Source organism: Nerophis ophidion, linkage group LG12, assembly GCF_033978795.1.
Source record: "Nerophis ophidion isolate RoL-2023_Sa linkage group LG12, RoL_Noph_v1.0, whole genome shotgun sequence".
NCBI classification, from domain to species: Eukaryota; Metazoa; Chordata; class Actinopteri; order Syngnathiformes; family Syngnathidae; genus Nerophis; species Nerophis ophidion.
In genome coordinates this window covers 14325927-14342273 of record NC_084622.1, presented here as the reverse complement: position 1 = coordinate 14342273, position 16347 = coordinate 14325927, and the positions used below count along the sequence as shown (strand labels likewise).

The 16347-nt window shown below is 38.0% G+C and overlaps 1 protein-coding gene across 4 annotated transcripts in view; it reads left to right on the top strand.

Moving 5' to 3' along the window:
* kcnq1.2 (potassium voltage-gated channel, KQT-like subfamily, member 1.2) overlaps positions 1 to 16347 on the top strand; it is a 508250-nt gene that overhangs the window by 157124 nt on the left and 334779 nt on the right. For 3 of the 4 annotated variants that reach the window (XM_061916861.1, XM_061916860.1, XM_061916863.1), the window contains exon 13: positions 15315 to 15368. The exons of the other annotated variant lie outside the window; for it this stretch is intronic. In XM_061916861.1, the coding sequence (XP_061772845.1) occupies positions 15315 to 15368 (54 nt within the window). The remainder of the gene's footprint in view (positions 1 to 15314; positions 15369 to 16347) is intronic. 4 annotated transcript variants of the gene reach the window in all.

The window sequence follows — 16347 nt, the reverse complement described above, 5'->3', positions numbered from 1 at the left end:
GTGTGATGTAAACAATAGCAACTTTTACCCAGGTGTGATGTAAACAATAGCAACATTTTCCCAGGTGTGATGTAAACAATGGCAACATTTTCCCAGGTGTGATGTTAGCAGTAGTAACATTTACCCAGGTGTGATGTAAACAATAGCAACATTTTACCAGGTGTGATGTAAACAATAGCAACATTTACCCAGGTGTGATGTAAACAATAGCAACATTTTCCCAGGTAATGATGTAAACAATAGCAACATTTTCCCAGGTGTGATGTAAACAATAGCAACATTTCCCAGGTGTGATGTAAACAATAGCACCATTTTCCCAGGTGTGATGTAAACAATAGCAACATTTACCCAGGTGGGATGTAAACAATAGCAACATTTACCCAGGTGGGATGTAAACAATAGCAACATTTACCCAGGTGTGATGTGAACAATAGCAACATTTACCCAGGTGGGATGTAAACAATAGCAACATTTTCCCAGGTGTGATGTAAACAATAGCAACATTTTCCCAGGTGTGATATAAACAATAGCAACATTTTCCCAGGTAATGATGTAAACAATAGCAACATTTTCCCAGGTGTGATGTAAACAATAGCAACATTTTCCCAGGTGTGATGTAAACAATAGCAACATTTTCCCAGGTGTGATGTAAACAATAGCAACATTTTCCCAGGTGTGATGTAAACAATAGCAACATTTACCCAGGTGTGATGTAAACAATAGCAAGATGTTCCCAGGTGTGATGTAAACAATAGCAACATTTTCCCAGGTGTGATGTAAACAATGGCAAAATTTTCCCAGTTGTGATGTTAGCAGTAGTAACATTTACCCAGGTGTGATGTAAACAATAGCAACATTTTACAAGGTGTTATGTAAACAATAGCAACATTTCCCCAGGTGGGATGTAAACAACGGCAAAATTTTCCCAGGTGTGATGTTAGCAGTAGTAACATTTACCCAGGTGTGATGTAAACAATAGCAACATTTTACCAGGTGTGATGTAAACAATAGCAACATTTTCCCAGGTGTGATGTAAACAATGGCAAAATGTTCCCAGGTGTGATGTTAGCAGTAGTAACATTTACCCAGGTGTGATGTAAACAATAGCAACATTTTACCAGGTGTGATGTAAACAATAGCAACAATTACCCAGGTGGGATGTAAACAATAGCAACATTTTCCCAGGTGTGATGTAAACAATAGCAACATTTACCCAGGTGTGATGTAAACAATAGCAACATTTTCCCAGGTGTGATGTAAACAATAGCAACATTTACCCAGGTGTGATGTAAACAATAGCAACATTTTCCCAGGTAATGATGTAAACAATAGCAACATGTTCCCAAGTGTGACTTAAACAATAGCAACGTCTTCCCAGGTGTGATGTAAACAATAGCAACATTTTCCCAGGTGTGATGTAAACAATAGCAACATTTTCCCAGGTGTGATGTAAACAATAGCAACATTTTCCCAGGTGTGATGTAAACAATAGCAACATTTACCCAGGTGTGATGTAAACAATAGCAACATGTTCCCAGGTGTGATGTAAACAATAGCAACATTTTCCCAGGTGTGATGTGAACAATAGCAACATTTTCCCAGGTGTGATGTTAACAGTAGTAACATTTACCCAGGTGTGATGTAAACAATAGCAACATTTTCCCAGATGTGATGTAAACAATAGCAACATTTTCCCAGGTGTGATGTAAACAATAGCAACATTTACCCAGGTGTGATGTAAACAATAGCAACATTTACCCAGGTGTGATGTAAACAATAGTAACATTTACCCAGGTGTGATTTAAACAATAGTAACATTTACCCAGGTGGGATGTAAACAATAGCAACATTTACCCAGGTGGGATGTAAACAATAGCAACATTTACCCAGGTGGGATGTAAACAATAGCAACATTTTCCCAGGTGTGATGTAAACAATAGCAACATTTACCCAGGTGTGATGTAAACAATAGCAACATTTTCCCAGGTGTGATGTAAACAATAGCAACATTTTCCCAGGTGTGATGTAAACAATAGCAACATTTACCCAGGTGTGATGTAAACAATAGCAACATTTACCCAGGTGTGATGTAAACAATAGTAACATTTACCCAGGTGTGATGTAAACAATAGTAACATTTACCCAGGTGTGATGTAAACAATAGCAACATTTACCCAGGTGGGATGTAAACAATAGCAACATTTACCCAGGTGGGATGTAAACAATAGCAACATTTACCCAGGTGGGATGTAAACAATAGCAACATTTTCCCAGGTGTGATGTAAACAATGGCAAAATTTTCCCAGGTGTGATGTTAGCAGTAGTAACATTTACCCAGGTGTGATGTAAACAATAGCAACATTTTACCAGGTGTGATGTAAACAATAGCAACATTTCCCCAGGTGTGATGTAAACAATGGCAAAATTTTCCCAGGTGGGATGTTAGCAGTAGTAACATTTACCCAGGTGTGATGTAAACAATAGCAACATTTTACCAGGTGTGATGTAAACAATAGCAACATTTTCCCCAGGTGTGATGTAAACAATAGCAACATGTTCCCAGGTGTGATGTAAACAATAGCAACATTTTCCCAGGTGTGATGTAAACAATAGCAACATGTTCCCAGGTGTGATGTAAACAATAGCAACATTTACCCAGGTGGGATGTAAACAATAGCAACATTTTCCCAGGTGTGATGTAAACAATAGCAACATTTACCCAGGTGTGATGTAAACAATAGCAACATTTTCCCAGGTGTGATGTAAACAATAGCAACATTTTCCCAGGTGTGATGTAAACAATAGCAACATTTTCCCAGGTAATGATGTAAACAATAGCAACATTTTCCCAGGTGTGATGTAAACAATAGCAACATTTTCCCAGGTGTGATGTAAACAATAGCAACATTTACCCAGGTGTGATGTAAACAATAGCAACATTTTCCCAGGTGTGATGTTAACAATAGCAACATTTTCCCAGGTGTGATGTAAACAATAGCAACATTTACCCAGGTGTGGTGTAAACAATAGCAACATTTTCCCAGGTGTGATGTAAACAATAGCAACATTTTCCCAGGTATGATGTAAACAATACCAACATTTTCCCAGGTGTGATGTAAACAATAGCAACATTTTCCCAGGTGTGATGTTAACAATAGCAACATTTTCGCAGATGTGATGTAAACAATAGCAACATTTTCCGAGGTAATGATGTAAACAATAGCAACATTTTCCCAGGTGTGATGTTAACAATAGCAACATTTTCGCAGATGTGATGTAAACATTAGCAACATTTTCCCAGGTGTGATGTAAACAATAGCAACATTTTCCCAGGTGTGATGTAAACAATAGCAACATTTTCCCAGGTGTGATGTAAACAATAGCAACATTTTCCCAGGTGTGATGTAAACAATAGCAACATTTACCCAGGTGTGATGTAAACAATAGCAACATTTTCCCAGGTGTGATGTTAACAATAGCAACATTTTCCCAGATGTGATGTAAACAATAGCAACATTTACCCAGGTGTGATGTAAACAATAGCAACATTTTCCCAGGTGTGATGTAAACAATAGCAACATTTTCCCAGGTGTGATGTAAACAATACCAACATTTTCCCAGATGTGATGTAAACAATAGCAACATTTTCCCAGGTGTGATGTAAACAATAGCGACATTTACCCAGGTGTGATATAAACAATAGCAACACTTACCCAGGTGTGACGTAAACAATAGTAACATTTTCCTAGGTGTGATGTAAACAATAGCAACATTTACCCAGGTGTGATGTAAACAATAGCAACATTTACCCAGGTGGGATGTAAACAATAGCAACTTTTACCCAGGTGTGATGTAAACAATAGCAACATTTTCCCCAGGTGTGATGTAAACAATAGCAACATGTTCCCAGGTGTGATGTAAACAATAGCAACATGTTCCCAGGTGTGATGTAAACAATAGCAACATGTTCCCAGGTGTGATGTAAACAATAGCAACATTTTCCCAGGTGTGATGTAAACAATAGCAACATGTTCCCAGGTGTGATGTAAACAATAGCAACATTTACCCAGGTGTGATGTAATCAATAGCAACATTTACCCAGGTGTGATGTTAACAATAGCAACATTTTCCCAGGTGTGATGTAAACAATAGCAACATTTACCCAGGTGTGATGTAAACAATAGCAATATTTTCCCAGATGTGATGTAAACAATAGCAACATTTTCCCAGGTGTGACGTAAACAATAGCAACATTTACCCAGGTGTGATGTAAACAATAGTAAAATTTTCCTAGGTGTGATGTAAACAATAGCAACATTTACCCATGTGGGATGTAAACAATAGCAACATTTACCCAGGTGTGATGTAAACAATAGCAACATTTTCCCAGGTGTGATGTAAACAATAGCAACATTTACCCAGGTGTGATGTAAACAATAGCAACATTTTCCCAGGTAATGATGTAAACAATAGCAACATGTTCCCAAGTGTGACTTAAACAATAGCAACATTTCCCAGGTGTGATGTAAACAATAGCAACATTTTCCCATGTGTGATGTAAACAATAGCAACATTTACCCAGGTGGGATGTAAACAATAGCAACATTTTCCCAGGTGTGATGTAAACAATAGCAACTTTTACCCAGGTGTGATGTAAACAATAGCAACATTTTCCCCAGGTGTGATGTAAACAATAGCAACATGTTCCCAGGTGTGATGTAAACAATAGCAACATTTTCCCAGGTAATGATGTAAACAATAGCAACATTTTCCCAGGTGTGATGTAAACAATAGCAACATTTACCCAGGTGTGATGTAAACAATAGCAACATTTACCCAGGTGGGATGTAAACAATAGCAACATTTACCCAGGTGTGATGTAAACAATAGCAACATTTACCCAGGTGTGACGTAAACAATAGCAACATTTTCCCAGGTGTGACGTAAACAATAGCAACATTTTCCCAGGTGTGATGTAAACAATACCAACATTTACCCAGGTGTGATGTAAACTATAGTAACATTTTCCTAGGTGTGATGTAAACAATAGCAACATTTACCCAGATGTGATGTAAACAATAGCAATGTTTTCCCCAGGTGTGATGCAAACAATAGCAACATTTTCCCAGGTGTGATGTAAACAATAGCAACTTTTACCCAGGTGTGATTTAAACAATAGCAACATTTTCCCAGGTGTGATGTAAACAATAGCAACATGTTCCCAGGTGTGATGTAAACAATAGCAACATTTACCCAGGTGTGATGTAAACAATAGCAACATTTTCCCAGGTAATGATGTAAACAATAGCAACATGTTCCCAAGTGTGACTTAAACAATAGCAAAATTTCCCAGGTGTGATGTAAACAATAGCAACATTTTCCCAGGTGTGATGTAAACAATAGCAACATTTACCCAGGTGGGATGTAAACAATAGCAACATTTACCCAGGTGTGATGTAAACAATAGCAACTTTTACCCAGGAGTGATGTAAACAATAGCAACATTTTCCCCAGGTGTGATGTAAACAATAGCAACATGTTCCCAGGTGTGATGTAAACAATAGCAACATTTTCCCAGGTAATGATGTAAACAATAGCAACATTTTCCCAGGTGTGATGTAAACAATAGCAACATTTACCCAGGTGGGATGTAAACAATAGCAACATTTACCCAGGTGGGATGTAAACAATAGCAACATTTACCCAGGTGTGATGTAAAGAATAGCAACATTTACCCAGGTGTGATGTAAACAATAGCAACATTTTCCCAGGTGTGATGTAAACAATAGCAACATTTACCCAGGTGTGATGTAAACAATGGCAACATTTTCCCATTTGTGATGTAAACAATGGCAACATTTTCCCAGGTGTGATGTTAGCAGTAGTAACATTTACCCAGGTGTGATGTAAACAATAGCAACATTTTACCAGGTGTGATGTAAACAATAGCAACATTTCCCCAGGTGGGATGTAAACAATGGCAAAATGTTCCCAGGTGTGATGTTAGCAGTAGTAACATTTACCCAGGTGTGATGTAAACAATAGCAACATTTTACCAGGTGTGATGTAAACAATAGCAACATTTACCCAGGTGGGATGTAAACAATGGCAAAATTTTCCCAGGTGTGATGTTAGCAGTAGTAACATTTACCCAGGTAATGATGTAAACAATAGCAACATGTTCCCAAGTGTGACTTAAACAATAGCAACATTTTCCCAGGTGTGATGTAAACAATAGCAACATTTTCCCAGGTGTGATGTTAAACAATAGCAACATTTTCCCAGGTGTGATGTAAACAATAGCAACATTTTCCCAGGTGTGATGTAAACAATAGCAACATTTACCCAGGTGTGATGTAAACAATAGCAACATTTTCCCAGGTGTGATGTAAACAATAGCAACATTTTCCCAGGTGGGATGTAAACAATAGCAACATTTTCCCAGGTGTGATGTTAACAGTAGTAACATTTACCCAGGTATGATGTAAACGATAGCAACATTTTCCCAGATGTGATGTTAACAATAGCAACATTTTCCCAGGTGTGATATAAACAATAGCATCATTTACCCAGGTGTGATGTAAACAATAGCAACATTTACCCAGGTGTGATGTAAACAATAGCAACATTTACCCAGGTGTGATGTAAACAATAGCAACATTTACCCAGGTGGGATGTAAACAATAGCAACATTTACCCAGGTGTGATGTAAACAATAGCAACATTTACCCAGGTGGGATGTAAACAATAGCAACATTTACCCAGGTGTGATGTAAACAATAGCAACATTTACCCAGGTGGGATGTAAACAATAGCAACATTTTCCCAGGTGTGACGTAAACAATAGCAACATTTTCCCAGGTGTGATGTAAACAATAGCAACATTTACCCAGGTGTGATGTAAACAATAGCAACATTTACCCAGATGTGATGTAAACAATAGCAATGTTTTCCCCAGGTGTGATGCAAACAATAGCAAAATGTTCCCAGGTGTGATGTAAACAATAGCAACTTTTACCCAGGTGTGATGTAAACAATAGCAACATTTTCCCAGGTGTGATGTAAACAATGGCAACATTTTCCCAGGTGTGATGTTAGCAGTAGTAACATTTACCCAGGTGTGATGTAAACAATAGCAACATTTTACCAGGTGTGATGTAAACAATAGCAACATTTACCCAGGTGTGATGTAAACAATAGCAACATTTTCCCAGGTAATGATGTAAACAATAGCAACATTTTCCCAGGTGTGATGTAAACAATAGCAACATTTCCCAGGTGTGATGTAAACAATAGCACCATTTTCCCAGGTGTGATGTAAACAATAGCAACATTTACCCAGGTGGGATGTAAACAATAGCAACATTTACCCAGGTGGGATGTAAACAATAGCAACATTTACCCAGGTGTGATGTGAACAATAGCAACATTTACCCAGGTGGGATGTAAACAATAGCAACATTTTCCCAGGTGTGATGTAAACAATAGCAACATTTTCCCAGGTGTGATATAAACAATAGCAACATTTTCCCAGGTAATGATGTAAACAATAGCAACATTTTCCCAGGTGTGATGTAAACAATAGCAACATTTTCCCAGGTGTGATGTAAACAATAGCAACATTTTCCCAGGTGTGATGTAAACAATAGCAACATTTTCCCAGGTGTGATGTAAACAATAGCAACATTTACCCAGGTGTGATGTAAACAATAGCAAGATGTTCCCAGGTGTGATGTAAACAATAGCAACATTTTCCCAGGTGTGATGTAAACAATGGCAAAATTTTCCCAGTTGTGATGTTAGCAGTAGTAACATTTACCCAGGTGTGATGTAAACAATAGCAACATTTTACAAGGTGTTATGTAAACAATAGCAACATTTCCCCAGGTGGGATGTAAACAACGGCAAAATTTTCCCAGGTGTGATGTTAGCAGTAGTAACATTTACCCAGGTGTGATGTAAACAATAGCAACATTTTACCAGGTGTGATGTAAACAATAGCAACATTTTCCCAGGTGTGATGTAAACAATGGCAAAATGTTCCCAGGTGTGATGTTAGCAGTAGTAACATTTACCCAGGTGTGATGTAAACAATAGCAACATTTTACCAGGTGTGATGTAAACAATAGCAACAATTACCCAGGTGGGATGTAAACAATAGCAACATTTTCCCAGGTGTGATGTAAACAATAGCAACATTTACCCAGGTGTGATGTAAACAATAGCAACATTTTCCCAGGTGTGATGTAAACAATAGCAACATTTACCCAGGTGTGATGTAAACAATAGCAACATTTTCCCAGGTAATGATGTAAACAATAGCAACATGTTCCCAAGTGTGACTTAAACAATAGCAACGTCTTCCCAAGTGTGATGTAAACAATAGCAACATTTTCCCAGGTGTGATGTAAACAATAGCAACATTTTCCCAGGTGTGATGTAAACAATAGCAACATTTTCCCAGGTGTGATGTAAACAATAGCAACATTTACCCAGGTGTGATGTAAACAATAGCAACATGTTCCCAGGTGTGATGTAAACAATAGCAACATTTTCCCAGGTGTGATGTGAACAATAGCAACATTTTCCCAGGTGTGATGTTAACAGTAGTAACATTTACCCAGGTGTGATGTAAACAATAGCAACATTTTCCCAGATGTGATGTAAACAATAGCAACATTTTCCCAGGTGTGATGTAAACAATAGCAACATTTACCCAGGTGTGATGTAAACAATAGCAACATTTACCCAGGTGTGATGTAAACAATAGTAACATTTACCCAGGTGTGATTTAAACAATAGTAACATTTACCCAGGTGGGATGTAAACAATAGCAACATTTACCCAGGTGGGATGTAAACAATAGCAACATTTACCCAGGTGGGATGTAAACAATAGCAACATTTTCCCAGGTGTGATGTAAACAATAGCAACATTTACCCAGGTGTGATGTAAACAATAGCAACATTTTCCCAGGTGTGATGTAAACAATAGCAACATTTTCCCAGGTGTGATGTAAACAATAGCAACATTTTCCCAGGTGTGATGTAAACAATAGCAACATTTACCCAGGTGTGATGTAAACAATAGCAACATTTACCCAGGTGTGATGTAAACAATAGTAACATTTACCCAGGTGTGATGTAAACAATAGTAACATTTACCCAGGTGTGATGTAAACAATAGCAACATTTACCCAGGTGGGATGTAAACAATAGCAACATTTACCCAGGTGGGATGTAAACAATAGCAACATTTACCCAGGTGGGATGTAAACAATAGCAACATTTTCCCAGGTGTGATGTAAACAATGGCAAAATTTTCCCAGGTGTGATGTTAGCAGTAGTAACATTTACCCAGGTGTGATGTAAACAATAGCAACATTTTACCAGGTGTGATGTAAACAATAGCAACATTTCCCCAGGTGTGATGTAAACAATGGCAAAATTTTCCCAGGTGGGATGTTAGCAGTAGTAACATTTACCCAGGTGTGATGTAAACAATAGCAACATTTTACCAGGTGTGATGTAAACAATAGCAACATTTTCCCCAGGTGTGATGTAAACAATAGCAACATGTTCCCAGGTGTGATGTAAACAATAGCAACATTTTCCCAGGTGTGATGTAAACAATAGCAACATGTTCCCAGGTGTGATGTAAACAATAGCAACATTTACCCAGGTGGGATGTAAACAATAGCAACATTTTCCCAGGTGTGATGTAAACAATAGCAACATTTACCCAGGTGTGATGTAAACAATAGCAACATTTTCCCAGGTGTGATGTAAACAATAGCAACATTTTCCCAGGTGTGATGTAAACAATAGCAACATTTTCCCAGGTAATGATGTAAACAATAGCAACATTTTCCCAGGTGTGATGTAAACAATAGCAACATTTTCCCAGGTGTGATGTAAACAATAGCAACATTTACCCAGGTGTGATGTAAACAATAGCAACATTTTCCCAGGTGTGATGTTAACAATAGCAACATTTTCCCAGGTGTGATGTAAACAATAGCAACATTTACCCAGGTGTGATGTAAACAATAGCAACATTTTCCCAGGTGTGATGTAAACAATAGCAACATTTTCCCAGGTATGATGTAAACAATACCAACATTTTCCCAGGTGTGATGTAAACAATAGCAACATTTTCCCAGGTGTGATGTTAACAATAGCAACATTTTCGCAGATGTGATGTAAACAATAGCAACATTTTCCGAGGTAATGATGTAAACAATAGCAACATTTTCCCAGGTGTGATGTTAACAATAGCAACATTTTCGCAGATGTGATGTAAACATTAGCAACATTTTCCCAGGTAATGATGTAAACAATAGCAACATTTTCCCAGGTGTGATGTAAACAATAGCAACATTTTCCCAGGTGTGATGTAAACAATAGCAACATTTTCCCAGGTGTGATGTAAACAATAGCAACATTTACCCAGGTGTGATGTAAACAATAGCAACATTTTCCCAGGTGTGATGTTAACAATAGCAACATTTTCCCAGATGTGATGTAAACAATAGCAACATTTACCCAGGTGTGATGTAAACAATAGCAACATTTTCCCAGGTGTGATGTAAACAATAGCAACATTTTCCCAGGTGTGATGTAAACAATACCAACATTTTCCCAGATGTGATGTAAACAATAGCAACATTTTCCCAGGTGTGATGTAAACAATAGCGACATTTACCCAGGTGTGATATAAACAATAGCAACACTTACCCAGGTGTGACGTAAACAATAGTAACATTTTCCTAGGTGTGATGTAAACAATAGCAACATTTACCCAGGTGTGATGTAAACAATAGCAACATTTACCCAGGTGGGATGTAAACAATAGCAACTTTTACCCAGGTGTGATGTAAACAATAGCAACATTTTCCCCAGGTGTGATGTAAACAATAGCAACATGTTCCCAGGTGTGATGTAAACAATAGCAACATGTTCCCAGGTGTGATGTAAACAATAGCAACATGTTCCCAGGTGTGATGTAAACAATAGCAACATTTTCCCAGGTGTGATGTAAACAATAGCAACATGTTCCCAGGTGTGATGTAAACAATAGCAACATTTACCCAGGTGTGATGTAATCAATAGCAACATTTACCCAGGTGTGATGTTAACAATAGCAACATTTTCCCAGGTGTGATGTAAACAATAGCAACATTTACCCAGGTGTGATGTAAACAATAGCAATATTTTCCCAGATGTGATGTAAACAATAGCAACATTTTCCCAGGTGTGACGTAAACAATAGCAACATTTACCCAGGTGTGATGTAAACAATAGTAAAATTTTCCTAGGTGTGATGTAAACAATAGCAACATTTACCCATGTGGGATGTAAACAATAGCAACATTTACCCAGGTGTGATGTAAACAATAGCAACATTTTCCCAGGTGTGATGTAAACAATAGCAACATTTACCCAGGTGTGATGTAAACAATAGCAACATTTTCCCAGGTAATGATGTAAACAATAGCAACATGTTCCCAAGTGTGACTTAAACAATAGCAACATTTCCCAGGTGTGATGTAAACAATAGCAACATTTTCCCATGTGTGATGTAAACAATAGCAACATTTACCCAGGTGGGATGTAAACAATAGCAACATTTTCCCAGGTGTGATGTAAACAATAGCAACTTTTACCCAGGTGTGATGTAAACAATAGCAACATTTTCCCCAGGTGTGATGTAAACAATAGCAACATGTTCCCAGGTGTGATGTAAACAATAGCAACATTTTCCCAGGTAATGATGTAAACAATAGCAACATTTTCCCAGGTGTGATGTAAACAATAGCAACATTTACCCAGGTGTGATGTAAACAATAGCAACATTTACCCAGGTGGGATGTAAACAATAGCAACATTTACCCAGGTGTGATGTAAACAATAGCAACATTTACCCAGGTGTGACGTAAACAATAGCAACATTTTCCCAGGTGTGACGTAAACAATAGCAACATTTTCCCAGGTGTGATGTAAACAATACCAACATTTACCCAGGTGTGATGTAAACTATAGTAACATTTTCCTAGGTGTGATGTAAACAATAGCAACATTTACCCAGATGTGATGTAAACAATAGCAATGTTTTCCCCAGGTGTGATGCAAACAATAGCAACATTTTCCCAGGTGTGATGTAAACAATAGCAACTTTTACCCAGGTGTGATTTAAACAATAGCAACATTTTCCCAGGTGTGATGTAAACAATAGCAACATGTTCCCAGGTGTGATGTAAACAATAGCAACGTTTACCCAGGTGTGATGTAAACAATAGCAACATTTACCCAGGTGTGATGTAAACAATAGCAACATTTTCCCAGGTGTGATGTAAACAATAGCAACATTTACCCAGGTGTGATGTAAACAATAGCAACATTTACCCAGGTGTGATGTAAACAATAGCAACATTTTCCCAGGTGTGATGTAAACAATAGCAACATTTACCCAGGTGTGATGTAAACAATAGCAACATTTACCCAGGTGTGATGTAAACAATAGCAACATTTACCCAGGTGTGATGTAAACAATAGCAACATTTTCCCAGGTGTGATGTAAACAATAGCAACATTTACCCAGGTGTGATGTTAACAATAGCAACATTTTCCCAGGTGTGATTTAAACAATAGCAACATTTACCCAGGTGTGATGTAAACAATAGCAACATTTACCCAGGTGTGATATAAACAATAGCAACATTTACCCAGGTGTGATGTAAACAATGGCAACATTTACCCAGGTGTGATATAAACAATAGCAACATTTACCCAGGTGTGATGTAAACAATAGCAACATTTTCCCAGGTGGGATGTAAACAATGGCAACATTTTCCCAGGTGTGATGTTAGCAGTAGTAACATTTACCCAGGTGTGATGTAAACAATAGCAACTTTTTCCCAGATGTGATGTAAACAATAGCAACATTTTCCCAGGTGTTACGTAAACAATAGCAACATTTACCCAGGTGTGACGTAACCAATAGTAACATTTTCCTAGGTGTGATGTAAACAATAGCAACATTTACCCAGGTGGGATGTAAACAATAGCAACATTTACCCAGGTGGGATGTAAACAATAGCAATATTTACCCAGGTGTGATGTAAACAATAGCAACATTTACCCAGGTGTGATGTAAACAATAGCAACATTTTCCCAGGTGTGATGTAAACAATAGCAACATTTACCCAGGTGTGATGTAAACTATAGTAACATTTTCCTAGGTGTGATGTAAACAATAGCAACATTTACCCAGATGTGATGTAAACAATAGCAATGTTTTCCCCAGGTGTGATGCAAACAATAGCAACATTTTCCCAGGTGTGATGTAAACAATAGCAACTTTTAACCAGGTGTGATGTAAACAATAGCAACATTTTCCCAGGTGTGATGTAAACAATAGCAACATGTTCCCAGGTGTGATGTAAACAATAGCAACATTTACCCAGGTGTGATGTAAACAATAGCAACATTTACCCAGGTGTGATGTAAACAATAGCAACATTTACCCAGGTGTGATGTAAACAATAGCAACATTTACCCAGGTGTGACGTAAACAATAGTAACATTTTCCTAGGTGTGATGTAAACAATAGCAACATTTACCCAGATGTGATGTAAACAATAGCAATGTTTTCCCCAGGTGTGATGCAAATAATAGCAACATTTTCCCAGTTGTGATGTAAACAATAGCAACTTTTACCCAGGTGTGATGTAAACAATAGCAACATTTTCCCAGGTGTGATGTAAACAATAGCAACATGTTCCCAGGTGTGATGTAAACAATAGCAACATTTACCCAGGTGTGATGTAAACAATAGCAACATTTACCCAGGTGTGACGTCAACAATAGTAACATTTTCCTAGGTGTGATGTAAACAATAGCAACATTTACCCAGATGTGATGTAAACAATAGCAATGTTTTCCCCAGGTGTGATGCAAACAATAGCAACATTTTCCCAGGTGTGATGTAAACAATAGCAACTTTTACCCAGGTGTGATGTAAACAATAGCAATATTTTCCCAGGTGTGATGTAAACAATAGCAACATGTTCCCAGGTGTGATGTTAACAATAGCAACATTTACCGAGGTGTGATGTAAACAATTGCAACATTATCCCAGGTGTGATGTAAACAATAGCTACATTTACCCAGGTGTGACGTAAACAATAGCAATGTTTTCCCCAGGTGTGATGCAAACAATAGCAACATTTTCCCAGATGTGATGTAAACAATAGCAACATTTTCCCAGGTGTGATGTAAACAATAGCAACATTTACCCAGGTGTGACGTAAACAATAGTAACATTTTCCTAGGTGTGATGTAAACAATAGCAACATTTACCCAGGTGTGATGTAAACAATAGCAATGTTTTCCCCAGGTGTGATGCAAACAATAGCAACATTTTCCCAGGTGTGATGTAAACAATAGCAACATTTACCCAGGTGTGACGTAAACAATAGTAACATTTTCCTAGGTGTGATGTAAACAATAGCAACATTTACCCAGGTGTGATGTAAACAATAGCAATGTTTTCCCCAGGTGTGATGCAAACAATAGCAACATTTTCCCAGGTGTGATGTAAACAATAGCAACATTTACCCAGGTGTGATGTAAACAATAGCAACATTTACCCAGGTGTGATGTAAACAATAGCAATGTTTTCCCCAGGTGTGATGCAACCAATAGCAACATTTTCCCAGGTGTGATGTAAACAATAGCAACTTTTACCCAGGTGTGATGTAAACAATATCAACATTTTCCCCAGGTGTGATGCAAACAATAGCAACATTTTCCCAGGTGTGATGTAAACAATAGCAACATTTACCCAGGTGTGATGTAAACAATAGCAACATTTACCCAGGTGTGATGTAAACAATAGCAAAAAGAGAGTTTACAGCTGAGGGTGCTGGGTTGTACTCTGGCTAAACTAATATCCTTTTTTCCCTCCTTCTTCTTGGAGTTAATAATTAGCTCTCCTGCCTCTTTCATGTTGTCCAGGCAGTATTTGATTTAGACTTGGCGGGCCTTTGTCCTCATTATTAAATCCGTGCCAAGCAAAGAGACTCAAACTGTGCTCTGCCTCCTTTTTTTTACCCCTTTTCTTTGACTGAGGACAGTGTGGGCCTAGACGGGCATGAGAGAGAGAGAGAGAGGGAGAGAGAGAGAGAGAGAGAGAGAGAGAGAGAGAGAGAGAGAAAGTGGCCATTGTTTGCTTGTCTGTCTGACAGCATAAATAAACAATGGTATCTTAAATTTGCCAAACTTTTATTTCCCTTTTATGTATTCTGCACGCAGGCCCCTGTCATCATTCTTGGTCTTCTTTCACGCTCAGCTGCTCTTCCTCTCCAGGTATCTTTCTTCTTCATTCTTAAAACAAACAAACAGTTCCTAAGTACTGTACACTAAATTGCATTTTGTTCCATTTTAAGCACCACCCCTCCATAGCCAATCAAATCCACAATAAAGAGAAATTTGGAATTATTTATTATTATTATTACAAACCCTGTTTCCATATGAGTTGGGAAATTGTGTTGGATGTAAATATAAACCGAATAGAATGATTTGCAAATCATTTTCAACCCATATTCAGTTGAATATACTACAAAGAAAACATATTTGACCACTTCGTAAGCACACAGCTTTAGAACAACATTTCTCAACGAGCTATTGCAAGGAATTTAGGAATTTTACCATCTACGGTTCGTAAAATCATCAAAAGGTTCAGAGAATCCGGAGAAATCACTGCACGTAAGCCATGATATTACGGACCTTTGATCCCTCAGGCGGTAATGCATCAAAAACCGACATCAGTGTGTAAAGGATATCACCACATGGGCTCAGGAACACTTCATAAAAACACTGTCAGTAACTACAGTTGGTCGCTACATCTGTAAGTGCAAGTTAAAACTCTACTATGCAAAACCAAACCCATTTATCAACAGCACCCAGAAACGCCGCCGGCTTCACTGGGCCCGAGCTCATCTGAGATGGACTCATGCAAAGTGGAAAAGTTTTCTGTGGTCTGACGAGTCCACATTTCAAATTATATTTGGAAACTTTGGACGTGGTGTCCTCCGGAACAAAGAGGAAAATGTCCATTCAGATTGTTATAGGCGCAAAGTTCAAAAGCCAGCATCTGTGATGGTATGGGGGTGTATTAGTGCCCAAGGCATGGGTAACTTACACATCTGTGAAGGCACCATTAATGCTGAAAAGTCGATACAGGTTTTGGAGCAACATATGTTGTCATCCAAGCAACGTTATCATGGACGCCCCTGCTTATTTCAGCAAGACAATGCCAAGCCACATGTTACAAAAGTGTGGCTTG